The sequence below is a fragment of the Ursus maritimus genome, unplaced genomic scaffold (assembly GCF_017311325.1).
Source record: "Ursus maritimus isolate PB19 unplaced genomic scaffold, ASM1731132v1 scaffold_14, whole genome shotgun sequence".
In the NCBI taxonomy this organism is placed as follows: domain Eukaryota; kingdom Metazoa; phylum Chordata; class Mammalia; order Carnivora; family Ursidae; genus Ursus; species Ursus maritimus.
Window position 1 is genome coordinate 54889850 of NW_024423786.1, and position 18655 is coordinate 54908504.

General features: G+C 60.4%; 2 protein-coding genes across 2 annotated transcripts; both read left to right on the forward strand.

Annotated features, from left to right (window-relative positions):
* Positions 1–315: 315 nt before the first annotated feature.
* On the forward strand, positions 316–12955 carry MATK (megakaryocyte-associated tyrosine kinase). The gene is made up of 13 exons (XM_040628294.1): positions 316–430; positions 6101–6219; positions 7552–7611; positions 7952–8065; positions 8168–8283; positions 8363–8582; positions 9075–9168; positions 10437–10502; positions 11301–11400; positions 11480–11582; positions 11667–11909; positions 12329–12415; positions 12508–12955. Exons 1-13 carry the CDS (start codon positions 316–318, stop codon positions 12745–12747), a joined length of 1677 nt encoding a protein of 558 aa, XP_040484228.1. The 3' UTR covers positions 12748–12955.
* Positions 12956–13077: 122 nt separating this feature from the next.
* RAX2 (retina and anterior neural fold homeobox 2) lies at positions 13078–18618 on the forward strand. Its single transcript, XM_040629592.1, has 2 exons — positions 13078–16584; positions 17324–18618. Exons 1-2 carry the CDS (start codon positions 16369–16371, stop codon positions 17660–17662), a joined length of 555 nt encoding a protein of 184 aa, XP_040485526.1. The 5' UTR covers positions 13078–16368; the 3' UTR covers positions 17663–18618.
* The last annotated feature ends 37 nt before the right edge of the window (positions 18619–18655 follow it).

Here is an 18655-nt window from a genome sequence, read left to right on the forward strand (position 1 = left end):
AATGTAAGAGTCTACTACGTGCCAGGCTCCAGAGATAAATGATTGACCAAGCCAGAGATAGTCCCTGCCCTTGCTCATGGAATATATGTTTTGTCAAGGGGGCCAAGGTAAGTCAGGAGGGCAATAAACAAGAATGAGTAAGACAGGGTCACAGGCAGTGATGTGGGCTCAGATGGTGGGTGGCCATTATGTGTCGTCAGTAAGGGTCTCTTGGAGGAGCCAGAAATGCCGAGAAGGAGCCAATCTTAAGAGGAACCGGGAAAAGCACATACTAGGAGGAGAAAACAGCCTGTGCAAAGGCTCCAAGGCTGGGCAATGCCTGGAACATTTGAGGAACAGCAGGAAGAGGCAGAGGAGGTGGTAGAGAGCCAGCCAAGAGAAGTGGAGGCAAGAAGTGACGGCAGCCAGACCCAGCTGGTGATGGGCCACGGTGAGGAGCTTGGGTGCATCCTAAGCAGGGTGGAGCCATGGAAAGATTTTAAGCCAAGAAGTGACACGGACCCAGACACAACCTGCAAGCATGGCTGGGAAATGACAGACCCAGCTTCACCTATAGAACAAGGAAGATAAGGTGAGGGATGTTGAGGGAGAGCAGACAGGCTCTCCCGTCAAAGGCAGACCACTCCTGGCACCCCAAAGCAGTCGCCTTGAGAAGCCCCTCATTCGGTGAGTGGAGAATGGCCCGTCAAACCATGTCTCCGGTTGGAGAGTGAGCGATGCAGCAGTTTTCCTCGAAAGAGTGGCGTGTTCCTCCATCGCATCCCCAAGTCCCCTGGCAGGGAGGAGAAAGCTAAATTTAAAGGTGTACTAATTGGGGCAGTCCGATCAGGCCGCCTGCTCTAGTGGAGAATCCACAGGGGCCCTGGCAGCTCAGCTGTTTCCACATCTGGCTGCCACTGGCCTGCCTCACCCGCCCTCTGTAGAACTCTCTGGGGGTCTGTCATACACCCAACATCTTGCTGTGCGGCTGGCGTGTGGGCCCTGGAGGCTGACAGACCTCAGTTCAAAGTGAAGCCTGCCACTTCTGTGTCCTGGGGTGAGCCACAGAACCCTCTGAGCCTCAGTTTTCACATCTGTGGAATGGGTACAACGAAAGGGCTCCATTCACACATGTCAGTCACTGCTCATTACCTCTCCCTTCCCCAATATCCATTGGCTTAAAAAAAATACAGTCCCAGCATCTCCTGTGTGCCAGATACGGAGGCCACAGCAATGAATGACACTGTCCAAAATCCCTGCCTTGGGGAGCTGATGTTCTAGAGAGGATGCAGCCAGTAAACAAGAACAAGAAGTAAAATATACGGTCAGTTAGACCATGGTAGTTCTCCAGAGCTACAAGGGGAGGGGACATGAAGTGTCAGCAGGTTGAAATATTCTGTAGGGTGCCAGGATGTTGGGTAGGTCTGGGGAAGTGTCCGAGGCAGAAGGCACAACTGATGCAAAGGCCCTGAGGTGGAACAGGCCTGGGAGCTTCAAGGAAGCTTCCTTGGCCCCCTGCTGTAAAGACTACATTTCCCAGCTTCCCCTGCTACTAAATTTGGCCATGTGGCTACATTCCATCCAATGGCATGAAGAAAAGGTGTCACGTGCATCTTCCAGGAAGAGTCTTTAAAGGGAAGAGGTGTACCTTTTCCTCCCAACTTCCTGCTTCCCGTTGGCTGGAATGCACCTGGGAGGGCTGGAGCTTAAGCAGCCATCCTAGCTCAAGAGATGAAAGTTCCTGTGCTGAGAAGGGCAGAGCAGCAAGACGGCGGGAGCCTGGGTTCCTGACACTGCCCAGGAGTACATCCCTCAGAGATTAATTTCTATCTAATTCACGCCTCTAGCACTTGGGGTCTTCCCTCCCTGTGTAGCGAGTCGTACTAACTGATACATTATGTAAAGTGCATTGTTACACGACTCCCTCTGTTCATTGCCTACATTGATTTTCATCCATATCAGTAAAGAAGAATAGGAAATATGCCCTGCCTTTGAGAAGTTTACAACGCCGTTGAGTGAGTCCACATGCCTGATTTATAGCCCCAGCCAGCTGTGTGACCACAGACTAGTCTCTTTGCCTCTCTGGAATTCAGCTGCTCTGATTCTAAAATGAGAGGATTGGCTGCCCGCACATCGCTAGGAGTTGGTAGAACGGGCGGGGGGGGGGGGGGGGTTGATACAAATTGCAACAGCCAAAATAGGAGAAAATTATGACGTGAAGAACAGTGAGATTTGAATAAACAGGGAAAGGTGTTCAGGAGACAAAGGAGAAGGTCCCTCAGGGTTCTTCTGTTGCAAGTGACGGAAGACGGCACCACCTGACCCAATGGATGGAAGGCAGATTTATAGGATCTTGGAAGGGGACGCCCAGGAGATCCCGCTTCCTAGCTGGGTTTGGGGTCATCTAATCCAACTCACCAGTTCCTCATCCTAGACTCTGTTCATTTCAACCCCCCACTTCTGGCCCCATTTTCAGTATTAGGAATCTTTTTTTTTTTTTAAGATTTTATTTATTTATTTGACAGAGATAGAGACAGCCAGCGAGAGAGGGAACACAAGCAGGGCGAGTGGGAGAGGAAGAAGCAGGCTCTTAGAGGAGGAGCCCGATGTGGGGCTCGATCCCATAACTCCGGGACCACGCCCTGAGCCGAAGGCAGACGCTTAACCGCTGTGCCACCCAGGCGCCCCTCAGTATTAGGAATCTTTTTGCTTGCGAGTGGCAGAAGCTCCGTCCAGAAGCAACCAAAAGGCAATGCGTGCCTTCCCACACTAGTCATAGCGTGAGCTCGAGGCATGGCTGCATCCAAGGATTTGACTTCTTCCTGCAGGACCCAGTCCCTGCTTTCTTGTTGAGGTAGGAAGGATGTTAGGGGAGGAATTCTTGAGACATCTTTGGTGCAAAAAGGTGGTTTATTAAAGCAGGGGAACGGGACCGGTGGGCAGGAAGAGCTGCACTGGGGTCATGAGGAGTGGCCCATTATATACTTGCAAGCTGGGAGGGGTTAAGGACAGCACAAGTCTCTAAGGAATTTTGGAAGCAAGGTTTCCAGGACCTTGAGGGGGTGACTATTATTGGGAAAAGGTCATTTATTACCATCTAATAAACCCTCAGTCATGAGACCCTTCAGATGTGTATCGGTGGGTCATATGCTTGGGGGGTGATTGCCAACATGTATCTTGGAGGGTAGAGATAAAGGAAGTTTCCAAAGGAATTTTTATACGTCAGAGTAGGCATACAGGGTCCTGGGGATCGGGCTAAGATTGCCTCTTGCCCTTAGTAAAGTATCATCATTGATGCAGCTGAGTCCCTAGAGGAATGTCACCCTACCTGTTTCAAGGGCTTGTCAGTGGGCTGTAGGTAGGAAGGAAATCTAATAATTTTTCTTCTGCCTTTGTTTCCCACGTCATCAGGACTGACCTCCTTCCCAGGCAGGCTGATGGGCTCAGTCACCAAGGCCAGGTCCACAGCCATCATGCAGTGAGACAAGAGAGCTGGTGCCTCCAACGCTGAGTCTTTTCAGGGCATAGAAGCAGGGTCTGGCTCCGAGAAGGGCGGGGACATCCGAGAAGGCTTCACAAAAATGGTGCCAGTTGAGCTGGGTGTGGGCTGGAGATGCCCGGGGACAAGGTAGAAGGGCATTCCAGGCCGAAGGGACAGCCAGCCCAAAGGATGCAAACTCCTGCCGTTCAGAGTTGCCAGACCGCTCGGTGCTTTGTGGGAGCAGAGGGAGACGGGGCCAGGGAAGCCAGTTGTTAGCCGAACGGGAAGAGCTCGCAATGGTGGACTGAGCGTTTCAGACAGAGGGGAGCTATGGAAGGATTTAGTGCTGGGGAGGGCCACAGTCACATTTTCATCCTTAGCCATGGAAGGAGTGGTAGCAAGGAGAAGGGGGGGGGGGGGGGGGGGGGGGGGGGGGGGGGGGGGCTTCTGTATTACCTGCATACACCAGGCGGGTGGCCTGGGGTGTCAGAGAGTTTCTGGAATCAAGTCGACAGGACAGAAGTCTGGAGGGTGAGGAGATGGGACTGGGTCATTCTGGAGTCCAGTCTGATGGTGTGGCTACCAACTGGCTTCAGGCTGGTAGAAGGAAGGGGCTAGTCCCCCCTGCTTCTGGCAGGAGGAGGAGAAACTGGGGTTCCCACCTCTGGGGACTGCAATACCCATTTAGTCTTCGAGATTCAAAGTGGCCAATTCTCGAATGCCTTCAGGAGTGGGGACTTCACCCCTTCCATAACTCTGACCCAAATAAACCATGGACTCAAACCTATCTCTCTAGAGTCAGGTATAGCTCAGTGCCCCGTGCCCATAGGCGGGGGGCGGGGGCCTGGACCCCAGGGTAGCCCTTGGAGATTTGGGAACCTGGCGCTGTCCACTGAAGTCTGTCCCTCTCTAGTCTCTGCACCTGTGGTTTCTCTGATCCGTCCTTCTGGGGTAGGGCCTTCCAGATGTGGGACAAGGATCTCTGGGGTCCTGGGGAACACGTAGGTGTTACCCAGCAATACCTAGTATTGCTTCACTGGGGGAGCAAGCCAGCCCCTTTCAACCCTCTCCCCATCTCCCTGACTGCCTCAAGGAGAAGGTCTCCCTGAGGTGCTAGGGTGTCTTAGGGTCTTATACACACAGGCTCCTGTCCTTGCTGAGCAGAGAGCAGGCCAGCTTCCATCGTGGGCTCTCTGGCTGCAGTCTCTGGTCTGAATCTACTGGTGTTATGGGGTTTCCTGTGGTTATTTTGATGTTTCTATTTCAGGCAAGTGATGATTTGCCATATATGGTGGCCCCGTGACCCAACTGAATACTGGCTGTAGGGTCCCCAGCCCTGGGTCCACAGCAGTGCGCATGGCTGGGCGGTGTGGCTATACCCTGGGACTCTCCCACAGCCAAGCTGGGGAGCCCTGCTTAGTAGGAATATGCTGGGGCATCCTCCCTGCCAACATGACCACTTACAGTGAATTCCATCACTTCGAGGGAAAGTGGACTTCTCCCTCCCTCTCCTCCTGCCCACTGCCCTCAATGGGGATAACCCTGGTGCTGTTTGGGGGGTTGCCTCCTGGAACTTTCCCCGTGGGCTTATTCTCTCCTGAATAACACGAAAGGATGGGGCTGTTTGCATTGAGTCACATGGTGGTGGTGGTGGTGGTGGTTTTCGACAACTGTTGATTCTAGAACCTTGATACATACAATTTCCTAGTTTTTGTTCTAGAATATTCCATAATAGAGATGTTTTGCAATTCTGTAACTGGGCCTCTATCCTGAGAAATCACATGATGCCTTTGAGCGTAGACACTTAGCCTTTTGGGCTGACAGAAGATTAAACGGGACTCAGGCTCCCCGGGCATCCTGGCTCATTACCCTCCGACGAGCACTGTCTTCGTCCAACAGATTCATTCAGTAGAAGCAGAGGGATTGCTGGGCCCCTGGCCCAGGCCCGGAGCCACGCTCAGCAAATGCTCACCCAACCGTTGTCCGAGGTCAAAGCCCGCGCTGCCGGCCCTACGGAGGAGGAACTCCTGGCACAGCTGGGTTGACCCCGGGCAGGCTCCACCAGGAGGCCTCCGGTTCCTCACGACGACGTTTTTCTGTAACCCCAGTATCCCCTTAATGTTGCTGCTGACCCCAACAATACTGGCGACCGGTGACATTTTCGAGCACTTGCTTTGCGCCAGACGCCAACAACACTCTCGGCAGAAGAGGTGAGCGAGGAGAGCGTTGGAATCGCAGTCCCAAGGGTCCGATGCAGTCTGGGCTCTGCAACTTGCTTATCTCCCCAAACGGGCAGCTCACTCTCCCCATTCCCCCCCCAACTCCCCCGCCCCATGTGCGGCACCCGCTCGGCTCTCCAAGGCCTCCGTTTCCCAGGGTGGGCGGGGTGCGCGCCCCACGGCACGGTGCCAGGGAGTGGCGTGGAGCAGGCGAGCGCCCAGGCCCCCGCGCGGACCATGCGGGAGGCGCCGGGGGCCTCAGGGGCGGGGCGGGGAGGGGCCGGCGGCGGCGGCGGCGGCGGCGGCGGCGCGCGGAGCAGACCGCAGTGCGGCCGGCGCTAGGACCTGCGGGGGCCTCCCGGGCCGCGGCGCCTCCCGCTCCCCCGCTCCCCTAGCCCTCCTCCCCCCACCCCAAAATGAGGAAACGGAGCAACTTGTTCCAAGTTGTGCAGCCAGGGCTGCCTCGGGGTGCTCAGCCAGCGCGCGGGGGTCCTCCTGGGTGTGGGCGCGGGGCGCGGCCCGGGGGCGCCCCCTGAGCAGGTGAGCGCGGTGGCGGGGGGGTGGCGGGTGAGGGGAGAGACCGCGGGGCAGTGGCGGGGTGTGGGGGGAACCCCGAGGGCTCCGGGGCGTCCCGGGCGTGCGGTGGAGGGGCCGGTGTGAGCGCGACTGTGCGCGTCCGGCGTGCGCGGCGGGTACGCGGCTGGGGTAGCGGGTGGTTAGAGGCGATCGGGCGCAGGGTGGGGGTATTTTTCTGGGTGCGAGTGTGCGCGTCTGCAAGCTCCCGGGTGTGTGTATCCGCGCGTCCACGTGGAGGGATGTTCGCGTGTGGCCGAGATGCGTGTGCGCGGCCCTGCGTGTAGCTTTGCGTGCCCTGGTGGCCCAGTGTCTGGCGCCCAGCGTCTGGCGCCCAGGTGTTCGAGTGTGGGTCTGTGTGTGTGTTGGGGGAGGGCAGGTACACACATTTCTGGACGTCTGAGAGTCTGTCCGTGTGTAAGCGTGTAGAAGTGAACACACCTGTCTCCAGGTGAACGTGCTTTTGCTTGCATACCCGCGTGCCTGTGGGTACCTGTGTCCACCTGTGTCCAAGCCCCATGTGTTTCTGTGTGTGCTCGTGTGTACATGGATCAGTATGCGTGTGAGTACACATGGGGCTGGGGATTTATGGGGGGCAATACTGGAGGGGCTGAGGCTCATCCCCCCAACTGTCTTCACTGCCCAGCCACCTGCTGTGGGGTCCAAGGAGGAGAAAAGGGGTGGGAAAGCCCCTTCCCCAGCAGCAGTAAGAGACCGCATGTCTGTCCTAGGTTGGCGTTGGGATTGGGGGGCATCAGAGAGGCTCACCTGATGGCCAGAGGAGCCCAGGAGGGCTGCATGCCCCTTCCCCCCACCCCCTCCCGGCCCCACCCTAGGTTCAGAGATACTTGGGAATGACCTTGAATCATCCTCTGTTTCCTTGCCCTGCCCCTGCCCACTTACCAGAAAAGAGGAAGGACCAAGCTCAATTAGGTGGCACCATGTTCCCCACCCACTGTGTGGCTGCTGGGGCTTGAGCCAGGCGCTTCACCCCTCCCCACCCTATGGCCACTCGCTCTGTGCCCACCTTGTGCCTTCGTTGCCCTTTCGGGACAGTGGCGGGGCAAGACTGTGGTTTCCTCGCCGATGCTCCACGGCTGTGTCTCTGATAAGGAACTCCTTGGGTAAAGACCAGCTCCCAAAAGGGGCTTGGGGAGTCACCCCCTGGAACCCCCTGTGGAGATGCCCTCCGGCTCTTGCTTCCACCTTGCCTGGGTGGGAAGTGGTTAGTTAGTAATGGCCCCAGGTCCCCGCCTGCCTCCAATCTGGGCTATCCAGCTGGTCTCCGCCCGTCCCCAGGTGAGCCCTCACTTCCTCCGTGCCTGGCACCCCACATTCATCTCAGCCAGGATGCCAACGGTGAGTGCCCCCAACCCGGGTGCCTGTGTCCCCGGCCTGTCCTCGACCCCATCTGCACCCGCGGGACCTCAGCCCCATGTCGGGGGCTGTACCTGTGGCTCAGGTCCCCCTCCAGCCAGTGCTGCATGCTTTCACTGTCACCTGATGCTGCACTGCTGTCGCCCTTTCTTCCTGACCTTCTGCTTTGGGGGCCTGGGTTTGTGAGCGATACTTCTGCCCTGGCTGCTCCCTCTCGATTCCTGTTCCTTCGGTCTCTGCCTCACTGTCTTTTGCCCAGTTTCCATTTCTTTCTCTCCCTGGGCCTCTCCCTCATGCCCCTTTGCCCCCCCACCCCCCTCAGAGGCGCTGGGCCCCAGGCACCCAGTGCATCACCAAGTGCGAACACACGCGCCCCAAGCCGGGAGAGCTGGCCTTCCACAAGGGCGACGTGGTCACCATCCTGGAGGCCTGTGAGGTGAGTGGTGGCCGCAGGGCCTGGGCGCGCTGGGGGAGGTGTGTCTCTGCCAGGCCCCGCGCCCCACCACCCCAATCGAACTCCTGACTCCCTCCCTGGCAGAGCAAGAGCTGGTACCGTGCCAAGCACCACGCCAGCGGGCAGGAGGGTCTGCTGGCAGCTGGGGCGCTGCGGGAGCGAGAGGCGCTGTCGGCGGACCCCAAGCTCAGCCTCATGCCGTGAGTCTGGGGACGCCCCGGGGTGGGCGGAAAGAGGGCGGGGCCAGCCTGGCCCAGCGTGCCCCTCCACCGGCCGCAGGTGGTTCCACGGGAAGATCTCCGGCCAGGAGGCGGTGCAGCAGCTGCAGCCGCCCGAGGACGGGCTGTTCCTGGTGCGCGAGTCGGCGCGGCACCCCGGCGACTACGTGCTGTGCGTCAGCTTCGGCCGTGACGTCATCCACTACCGCGTGCTGCACCGCGACGGCCACCTGACCATCGACGAGGCCGTGTGCTTCTGCAACCTCATGGACATGGTGGAGGTACGGCCGCCGCCAGGCCCGGCCCCCCAGAGCCGCATGGCCTGCACACACTGTGGAGGTGCAAGTCCCCCAGCCCCCGCATTCTGGCAACCAGGTGGGCCCGGGACACCCAAAGCTACGTGCACAGTCCCAGTGTGGGAAGGAGGAGCTGGTCTCGGTGGACCACCAGCCCCACAGCTGGTCGGAGTCCTCTGGGTCCACCTCTAGGGAGGGACTGGGGTGGCTCCTCTGGGGACCCCTAGGCACCTCCACGTTGACACAAATCCAGAGACCACCGCCCCACCTTCCCCAGGATCTTCCTGTTTCCTAGCTTGCATCCTTTCTGTTCCCATGGAAACCAGCCCAACTCCTCGGGTGGGAAGCAAAGCCCTCTTCTCCCCAGCTCCTGCCCACCCCATTCAAAGAGCCTCCTGGGGAGGGTCCGGAAGGCAGGGGTTCCCTGCCCCTGGCGGCCAGGCTCACGGCCGCCCCTGCCCCGCCCCCACCCCGCAGCACTACAGCAAGGACAAGGGGGCCATCTGCACCAAGCTAGTGAAACCCAAGAGGAAGCAGGGCACCAAGTCCGCAGAGGAGGAACTGGCCAAAGGTAGGGGCCTGCGGCCAAGGCCACGTCGCATGAGCATGTTTCTGTGCCTGGCACTGTGAGCGGAAGACCTGGGGCAGCCCTCAGGTAGGGCAGGGGCGCCCACACACGCCCATCAGCCCACAAGGAGCAAATTCCCACACCTGCTGCTGCTTCCAAGTCCCCATCATCTGCCCTGTCACCTGGGCCAGAGGCCTGAGCCCCAGCCCCAGCCCACCTCAGACCTTCCCACCAGACCGCCTCTCTCTGGGGGGCTTTCCCCTTCCACGGGACCCCTGCCTCTGCACCTCCAGAGGTGACTTTCCACCATGAAAACCACCCGCACCACTCCCCGGCCTTCTAGAACCTTCCCTGTGGCTGAGCCATCTTTCTTGGTTCATCTACAAGGCCCTTCCTCTTTGCTTGCCTCCTCGTTTTCCTCTGTCGCCTCTATGCTGTTGTGCATTCTGTTCCCTCCACCCGAAGTGCCCCTCCAGCCCCTGAGTAATGAAATCCTCGATGCTTAAGACCCCAAGCAAATGCCCCCTCCCACGTCCACTCGTCCTGTGCGTCAGCTTCGGAACCTGATGATCCTGTCTGTCCCTCCCAGGGAAATCTGGACGTCTTGGGGATAGCCCCAAGGGGTGGCTGGTGTCCCTGTGCTTGATCGTAACTAAGGGCTCGTGATTTGGAGGGGGGCTTTGGGGAGGAAGGGGAAGGGGCCAGCTGAACCTACCAGAGGACAGAGGATGGGAGAACACAGGCACGTTTGAGACAAGGAGTCAGGGAGGCTGGACCCCAGATGACTACTTAGAGCGCTGGAAGATTCTGGAAGATTCTGGAACCTTTGCCAGAAGATTCCGGAAGCTTTACCAGTCTCCATGTCTGTTGTATTTTTTGCTGTGTGTCCTGGGTGGCCAGAGATACAGGACTATAAAGGGAAGAGCCCCTGGAGTATTTGAGGGACACAGTCTCCAGGTAGAAGAGAGGAGGGCCACCCTAAAGGGTTTGCCAGCACCGCCCCCTGGGTCCAATGGGGCATTCCTGGGGAGCAAGGCTGGGGTCCACCCCCCACCCTGTAACCTGTTTCCTCAGGTCGTCCTGGGGTAGACAGGCTCTGTTGCTTTCCAGCACTTGATAAGTAGGCCTAGGAGTGGGGTGTCTCGGACAGACCCTCGGGCCATTGCTGGGAGCAGTGAGTGTGTGCCCCTGGCCAGGGCGTTGTGGGGGACACCACCCGGCCTCTCGCCAGGTGGAGCCCGTTCCCCTCTGACCCCGCCTCCACCCCACAGCTGGCTGGTTACTGAACCTGCAACATTTGACGCTGGGCGCGCGGATTGGAGAGGGTGAATTTGGAGGTGAGTGGAGGCCTGGGTCAGAGGCTGAAGGAAGGGGGCGTGTTCAGGCTTAGGAGTCACGAGGGGCGGGTTAATTCACACCCGTGTTAGTGCCACTCTGGGAGGGGCACTGATGTCAGCTCAGGCAGGCGCTCGGTGCTCGGTGATCGTGCGTGATGCCTTCGCACCTCCAGGCCCTGTGCTTGGAATGCCACTCCTGGAAATTGTTGTTCTGGAAGGCTCTGGGGCTTTCTTAGGTCAGGGGTCGGCCTGCCTGCTCTGTAAAGGGCCTGAGTGCACCTGTTCTAGCCTTTTCAGGCCAGACAGTCTGAGTCACATGTGTTCAGCTCCGCCTTTGTAGCAGGGAAGCGGCCGCAGATGCAGGTAAATGAATGGGGCGGCCGTGACGCCAGTAAACTTTATTTGTGGACACTGATGTGAGCTCCATGTGATTTTCATTTGTTGCAAAGTAGTATTCTTCTTTTGATTTTTTTCAAACATTTAGAACTGTAAAAACCGCTCAGAACTTAGGGGCCTTAACCCACTGAGCCACGCAGGTGTCCCTGAACTTAGGGGCCTTAACCCACTGAGCCACGCAGGTGTCCCTGAACTTAGGGGCCTTGCAGAAGCAGGGTGCCCTCTGGCAGGATTGGATTTGGCCCCCGAGCTGAAGTTTGCAGGCCTGGCTTTTCCCTTGGATCCAGCTTTTGGGGGTGAAGGGTGTTCCGGGCCCGGGGCCCCACAGCGGTGTTGGGGTACGTGGGGTTCGGGGTAGCTGGGTACTCCCATCTGCCTGGCCCCATGCCGCTCTCCCCCCAGCGGTCCTGCAGGGCGAGTACCTGGGCCAGAAGGTGGCCGTGAAGAACATCAAGTGCGATGTGACAGCCCAGGCCTTCCTGGACGAGACGGCAGTGATGACGTGAGTCCGGGGGGCGGGGAGGGCATCCCGGGGTCGGGGTCCCAGCTGCACCCTCACGGCCCGCCTGCCGGCCCCCCAGGAAGATGCAGCATAAGAACCTGGTGCGTCTGCTGGGCGTCATCCTGCACCAGGGGCTCTACATCGTCATGGAGCACGTGAGCAAGGTGGGGGTGGGGCCCGAGGTGCCATCGGGGCCTGGGGGGGCGGCTGAGTGGCCCCTGGGGTGGGGGGGTGGGGGGGCCTTCCAAGGTCAAGGGGACACTGAGGCACGGAGCAGGGTGAGCCCGGCCTTGGGAGTTTGCGCCCTCCGCAGGCACGTCGCCGAGGGCATGGAGTACCTGGAGAACAAGAAGCTGGTACACCGGGACCTTGCCGCCCGCAACATCCTCATTTCCGAGGACCTAGTGGCCAAGGTCAGTGACTTCGGCCTGGCCAAAGCTGAGCGGAAGGGGCTGGACTCAAGCCGGCTGCCGGTCAAATGGACGGCGCCCGAGGCTCTCAAACATGGGGTGAGCCCCCCTCCGCCCATGGGACCCTCGAAGCCCCAGTTCCTCCTGCTGTGTGACCCTGGGCACATGTCTTTTTCTCTCTGGACCTCTTTCAAGGGAATGGCTCTGCCACCCCAGTGAGTGCTTGGCTCACGGTCATTCCTTTTACCTTGCATCTGGCCTCTCCCTTGTGTGACCCTCTCTGGGCCTCGGGTTCCCCACTTCTGAAACAGACAGGCTCTGTGCCGGGGCCGAGAATAACCAGGACCCCTCCCTGCACCGAGTCTGAGTCCCACTCGGCTGAGGGGAGGCTCAGAGGGAGTGGGCTGTTGGGAGGAGGCCAGAGAGGGAAGATCATCCCAGGGGGACTTCCTGGAGGAACAGGGGCTGGCGCAGAAGCCCTTCGGGGCCCCTCCTCACCCTGATCCTGGGCCCCACAGAAGTTCTCCAGCAAGTCGGATGTCTGGAGCTTCGGGGTGCTTCTGTGGGAGGTGTTCTCATACGGCCGGGCTCCGTACCCCAAGATGGTGAGTGGGGTCTGGGGGAGGCACTGGGCCCTCCATAGGTCTGGTGACCGTGGCCCTGACCCCAGCCATTCCGGTGTGCCCTCTGCCCACAGTCGCTGAAGGAGGTGTCTGAGGCCGTGGAGAAAGGGTACCGCATGGAGCCCCCCGAGGGCTGCCCGGGCCCCGTCCATGCCCTCATGGGGAGCTGCTGGGAGGCTGAGCCTGCCCGCCGGCCGCCCTTCCGAAAACTGGCAGAGAAGCTGGCCCGGGAGCTGCGCAGCGCGGGCGCCTCGGCCCTGGTGGGGGACCAGGACACGGACAGCTCTCCCTTGCCCCGGGGCCAGGAGCCCTGACCCTGCTCAGGGGGGCCTCGGGCCCCAGAGGAGAGAGTGGAGGGCGCAGGGTGGGGGCACAGGCCAGGCCTGAGGAGGGTCAGGGCCGGTGGACTGCCCACCTGGCTCACAGCAGGGGCAGGCCCTCGCGGGGGCTCCAGGCAGCCAGTGGACACCACAGACCAGGGAGGTGAGCATCAGCGCCTCCATAAAGACTGGTTCCAAGGACTGTGGGTGTCTGAGTCTCTCTGAAACCCTTGGCGTCCTTCGCCCCAGGGGGTTAACACAAGGGCACCCCCCACCACGGCTCAGCCCCAGGAGATCCACCTGCCCGCTGTCTGCCCACCAAGGGACCGACCCAGCTGAGATCTTGCAGCTGCCGCGGGGACACAGGTCCCCAGGGATGGAGCCAGGAGAACCCCCAGGATCACAGCCACCCCCACGGACCTACTTCCTATCATTCATCGTTCCCCTCAGCCCTTGGGGTCCCGGGCTCAGAGGACCGCGGGATGGTGCTAGCGACGCGGAGGCCCGAGGTCCATGCCTCCACCCCTTCTGCCCCAGCCTTTGCCCTTCAGGGTCGGCGTGCAGAAGCCAGGGAGCCAGACTGACCCAGTGACTCCCGGGGAGACTGGCTGAAAAGCACAGGCCCCACCCCTCTTGTCCGCACCGCACAGGGGCTGGGCCCAGGCTTGCAGCCCCAAGTTTGAGCTTTGTGGCCCTGACTTGCGGTGACCAACCATTCCCAACGGGGAGCATTTCCGGGATGGGGGGACATTAGTGCATCTGGTGAACGGGGGAGTCGGTCCCCCGGCCTGGGCTCCAGCTGCCGCCTCTGTGATCTTCTGGGGTGGGGGAGTGCGGGTCCGAAGGTTCACACCAGCAAAGGGCTCAGCGTACACAGCTGGCGCTCAGTTACTGCTCTGACCGTCGGTCACCCCCTCTCAGCTGATGTTTCCAGCCAGCAGCTTCTAGGATGCCTGGAGGGGTCTCTGGCCAGGCTGGGGTGGCTGTCACCCCAGGAACCCCCAAGCTGGGGCTGGGGAGGGGACACCAGACCGCAGCACTCCCCCCCACTTTGACCCACCTCCGCCTGGGGACTTTCCCAAGGTCACACTGACCTCCTGCGTTGCCCCCCTAAAGCCCTGCCCACCCTCTGGCCTCAGTTTCCCCACCAGCACCTGAAGGGGCTTCAGGATTCTTCCTGGGGGAGCAACGAAGGATGGGAGGCCAGTGGGGCTGAGAGTGGCCTGACCCCCACTAATGCAGCTGGGGGGACGTGTGGCCCCGAGGCCCCGCCCCGCCCCTAATCCGGCCCTCTAAGCTGACACAGCGTCTGCACCCTCAACTGCATCCGCTAAGCCACCAAAGCCCTCCTGCAGCCTCTTACCCGCCCGGGGCCAATTAGCTGATTGGGGCCTGACAACAGAGCAGCTTGTTAGTAATTAGGGAATTAGGGACCCCCCCATACTGCAGGCCTCGTGCCCCTGGCCCCAGAGCCCCGAGCCCACCTCACAGACAGGGCAGCTGGGCTCAGAGGGTCCCAGGGAGCCTCGGGAAGCACCAGCCACCCCTCCTGCCCGGGCTCAGGTGTCTGGGGCCTCCTTGCCGGGCTCCCGCCACCCCTGGGCACTAAGCCCCTGACTCCCCCTCCTGGCCCTCAGCAGGAGCCACTGCTGGTTCCTCATCCAAGGCCAATAGTGCACCCAGTCGGACCCACTCCTCCAGGGCCTGGCACCCCCTCACCTGGGGGTGGGGGGTTGTGCACGAGCGTGCCTCTCCCTACAAAGCCAACATTCCGGCAGTTGTGCTCTCTTCCTCCCACTTGCTCCCCCGTCCATACATGGGCCTGGGCCTCCCTCCCGTCCTCCGTGTCACTAAATCCATCAGACATTTTCTTAGCCTCGTCTTGACCCTCCCCCCACCCCCGGACTCCCCTCCTCTTGGGCCCCAGGCTCTTTGGGTGGGGGTGGGGTGGACAAAGCAGCCTCAGGGGCTTCCCCTGGAACCTGCTCCGGCTCTTGGGCCACTGCCTCTGGGACCGTTTTGTCATCCACCTGTCCCCAAAATGGGGGCCTGGGTATCACTGGTATCTCCCTCTTCCCCAGACTTTCTCCCCGAGGATCATTCCTCTGTGCCCCTCTCCCCCAACTTCCATCCCCACAGCCCTTGCCCTGATCAGGCCTCTAGCCTCCTCCTGGCCTCCCATCTTGTCCACAATAGATATTCATCGAAAATGCCATCTGACTGCATCCCTGCCATGCTCCACAACCTCCCATGGCTCCTCAGTACCCTCCCCCTCACACACAGTTGTGTCCAGAATCTTAGCCTTAGTCGTGCCCCATTCTGACGACTTTCTCTAAAAGAGCAACTCTGTTGCAACCCTTTGTTCCCCTTCCCTCCCCTGCTTGAGTTTTCTCACCAGCCTTATGACCACCTGACACACTCCGTATCTTATTTGCTGACTATCTCTCCTACTAAGATGTTGGCTCCAAGATTTGTGTCTGTTTTGTTCACTGCTGTGAAAAGTATCTGGTATACAGTAAGTGCTCAATAATGTTCATTGAATGAAGAGTGAACTTCTGTTCATTCCTCAAAAGCCAGCAAAAATGCCCCCTACTCCCTGGGCAGCTCAGCATTCTGGGGGAGCTGACTGGAACTGCCTTCACCTGTCAGGACCTTGGCTTCCCCCCCCCCCCACACCGTCACCACCTGTGCGTCTAAGAGGACCTTTTTCTGGCCCCAGCTGATAAAAACAGTAGCAGTGGACATTCATGGAGCACGTACTGTATGCCAGTCACTGTGCAATGCTCTCTACTTTCATCCCCTCCTTGCCCCATGAGAGCCCCATCGGGTAAGTCCTGGCGTCACCCTTCTACAGCTAGGGAAACTGAGGCCCGGAGACAGGAGGCCCTTGCTGGTGTCCTACTGCGAGGGGAGGTGGGGCCAGGCCGATGGTCACCCCACACACACTCTGGAGCCCCAGCCTTCCTCCCCGTGCCCTCCCTCTGCGGTTCAGAGCAGCCAGTGCCCGGGCGGGAGGGGCCGCCTCAATTAATCACCTCGCGCTAATCTTCCCCTCACCGGACCCCAAGCCGCTCCCCACTCAGGTCTGGCAGAGCCAGGCCAGCAGCGGACGGGGTGCTGGGCCCGCGGGGGCCAGAGCTGCGTGGATACTGGGGCTGTCGAGGGGTGGTGAGTACTGGGCAGGTGGGCACAGGCGGGCACCAGTGGGAGCTGGGGGTGCAGAGAGCCTACCAGGAGGGACTATGGGGGCAGCATCCCAGCCTCCTGCCTTCCTGGGGGCCCCAGGAACACAGAGAGAGGGACAGACAGACCAAAACTGAGCTATAAGTCGAAGAGCCCGTCAGGGAGAGCTCGAGTGGGAAAGTGGGAACAGAGGTAGAGGGACAGACACACAGAGAAAAGAGGAGACGGACGGAGAGTGAGAGCACCCCGGATGGACAGGGAGGCGGGGATGAGGAATGAAGGCAGGCCCCCGTGCGTGCCTCCCCGGTACATCTCACCCCAGGCCCAGCAGACGCTGGGGGCTCCCCTGCCGTCCCCAGCCGGCAGTCCCTGCTGCTGTCTCACTGCCTTGTGTCCTGCTGCCACCCGGCCAGGTGGGGGTGAGAAGCAGCCATGTTCCTGAGCCCCGGTGAGGGGCCGGCGGCGGAGGGTGGGGGGCCGCGCCCAGGCGAGGAGGCCCCCAAGAAGCAGCACCGGAGAAACCGCACGACCTTCACCACGTACCAGCTTCACCAGCTGGAGAGGGCGTTCGAGGCCTCCCACTACCCAGACGTTTACAGCCGCGAGGAGCTGGCGGCCAAGGTGCACCTGCCTGAGGTGCGCGTGCAGGTGAGGGCACCCCACAGCCCAGGGAGGGAGCCAGAGCCAGATCCGGACCCTCCCAGTGTAGGCAGATCTCCAAGCTCAGAAGGCTTCCTGGAGGAGGGGATGTGGGACTGGGACCCTGGCGCTTGAGTAAAAGTTTTCCAGTTAGAAAGCAGAGAAAGTCGGGGTGTCTGGCCAGCTCGGCTGGTAGAGCACGCGACTCTTGATCTCAAGGTTGAGTGTTCGAGCCCCACATTAGCTGTTGAGATTACTGAAAAATAAAATCTTTAAAAAAAAAAAAAAAAGGAAAGAAAGGAAAGGAGAACGGGTGATCTCTGAGCATCCAGGAGTGGCTGTGGCCGGTCACACTGGAGGTGTTTCCAGCCGTAGGAAGCCGAGGGATGGGGAGGCAGAGTGCAGCTAAGGAAGAGCTCGTGAAGGGCATCCACTGCTGAGCTGAGCAGTTCGGACCCCATGCCCAGGGCCAAGAGAGGCCGTGGAGCCTGAGGGGCTGCGCAGAGAGTGGCGGGCGAGGAGGGCTTAGCTTCAGAAGACTTCGGGCTGATTTGATGGGGGCCATAGGGGGACCCGTCTCCCAAGGCAGATAACAGTATGTTGGCACTGCAGGGGGTTGTAGTCAGGCCAGACAGCAGGCAGAACCCTGCGAAGCTGGGAGCCCCAAAGGACACAGTGGGGTGGGGCAGAGTGGGCTGGCTCCTCCCCATGGGCCCTGAACTGGGAGCACCCCTCTCACTACCTCCAGGTGTGGTTCCAGAACCGCCGGGCCAAGTGGCGCCGCCAGGAGCGTCTGGAGTCAGGCTCCGGGGCTGTGGCAGCCCCGAGGCTCCCCGAGGCCCCGGCACTGCCGTTTGCCCGCCCCCCGGCCATGCCGCTGCCCCTGGAGCCCTGGCTGGGCCCCGGGCCCCCCGCCGTGCCGGGCCTCCCGCGCCTCCTGGGCCCAGGCCCCACGCTGCAGGCACCCTTCGGGCCCCATGCCCTTGGTCCGGCCTTCACAGAGGGCTTCTGCCTGGAGGAGGCGTCCCTGCGGCTGCTGGCCAAGGAGCACGCACAGGCTCTGGACAGGGCCTGGCCGCTGGCCTGAGTCTGGGGCCCGCCTAGCCCTCTCATCTCAGCCTGTCTGTGGCCACCCGTGCTGGTCCCCTCCCAGCACCTCCTCAGCCTGCCTTGCAGGGAGACTGGCACCGTGTCAGGAAGGAGGAGGCCTGGCCTGGAGCCTCGGGCTCCTGTCTGCCAGACGGGCGTGGAGACTGTGAGGCTCTGGGACAGTAAGGCTGCCATCACGAGCCACGCTGACTCACTGCGCCCAGGTCCCCCTGCCCGTGCCTCGTCCTTCACAGCTGAACCCCAGCTCTTGGGCCTCCCACTTTCCGAGAAAGCCTCTGCTTTCACTGCGTGCTCCTGAGTGCCCATCCTGGGCCCATCACTTTGCCCCTCATACAGTTGCTTTGTGGGGGAGGAAACCGAGGCCCAGAGAGGCCAGGGTTGATGACCACCCTTCCCAGAACTCCGCTGGACTCCAGGACAAGGAGGCCACGGAGGGCAAGGAACAGGGTGTGACCAGGCTGGGAGCTGGCCTAGTGTCAGCATGACAGGGGACCTCCCCAAGGGACAGGGCAGCCTGGGTCAGGACAGGAGGCGAGGGGCTCAAGGACAGAAGTTGCAAGTGACCAGCACCCCGTCTTTGGGCTCCGGCCATGAAGTAGCCATAGGCTCACTTCTGGGTCCTCACACCAGTGCACAGCCCTGGGCTTAACTGGCCTGCTCATCTCTGCTCCCTTGGCATCTCATACATGAGTCCCACAGCCGTGTCTTCTTTACACGGTGGCAGCTGGGTCAATCACCCACCCACCCACCACCCGTCCACCCACCACCCTCATCATCCATTCATCCATCAACCACCCACCCACCCATCCATCCACTCGCTATGCAATGGGGATGTGATGGTGAACAGATGGACAACAATCCCCGCCCTCATGGAGCCGCCACTCCAGTGGGAGGAAGACAAGAAGCACAATTAAATAAACGCGTACGTAAAACAGCAGCGGCCGTAAGTGCTGAGAGAATAAGGCAAGAG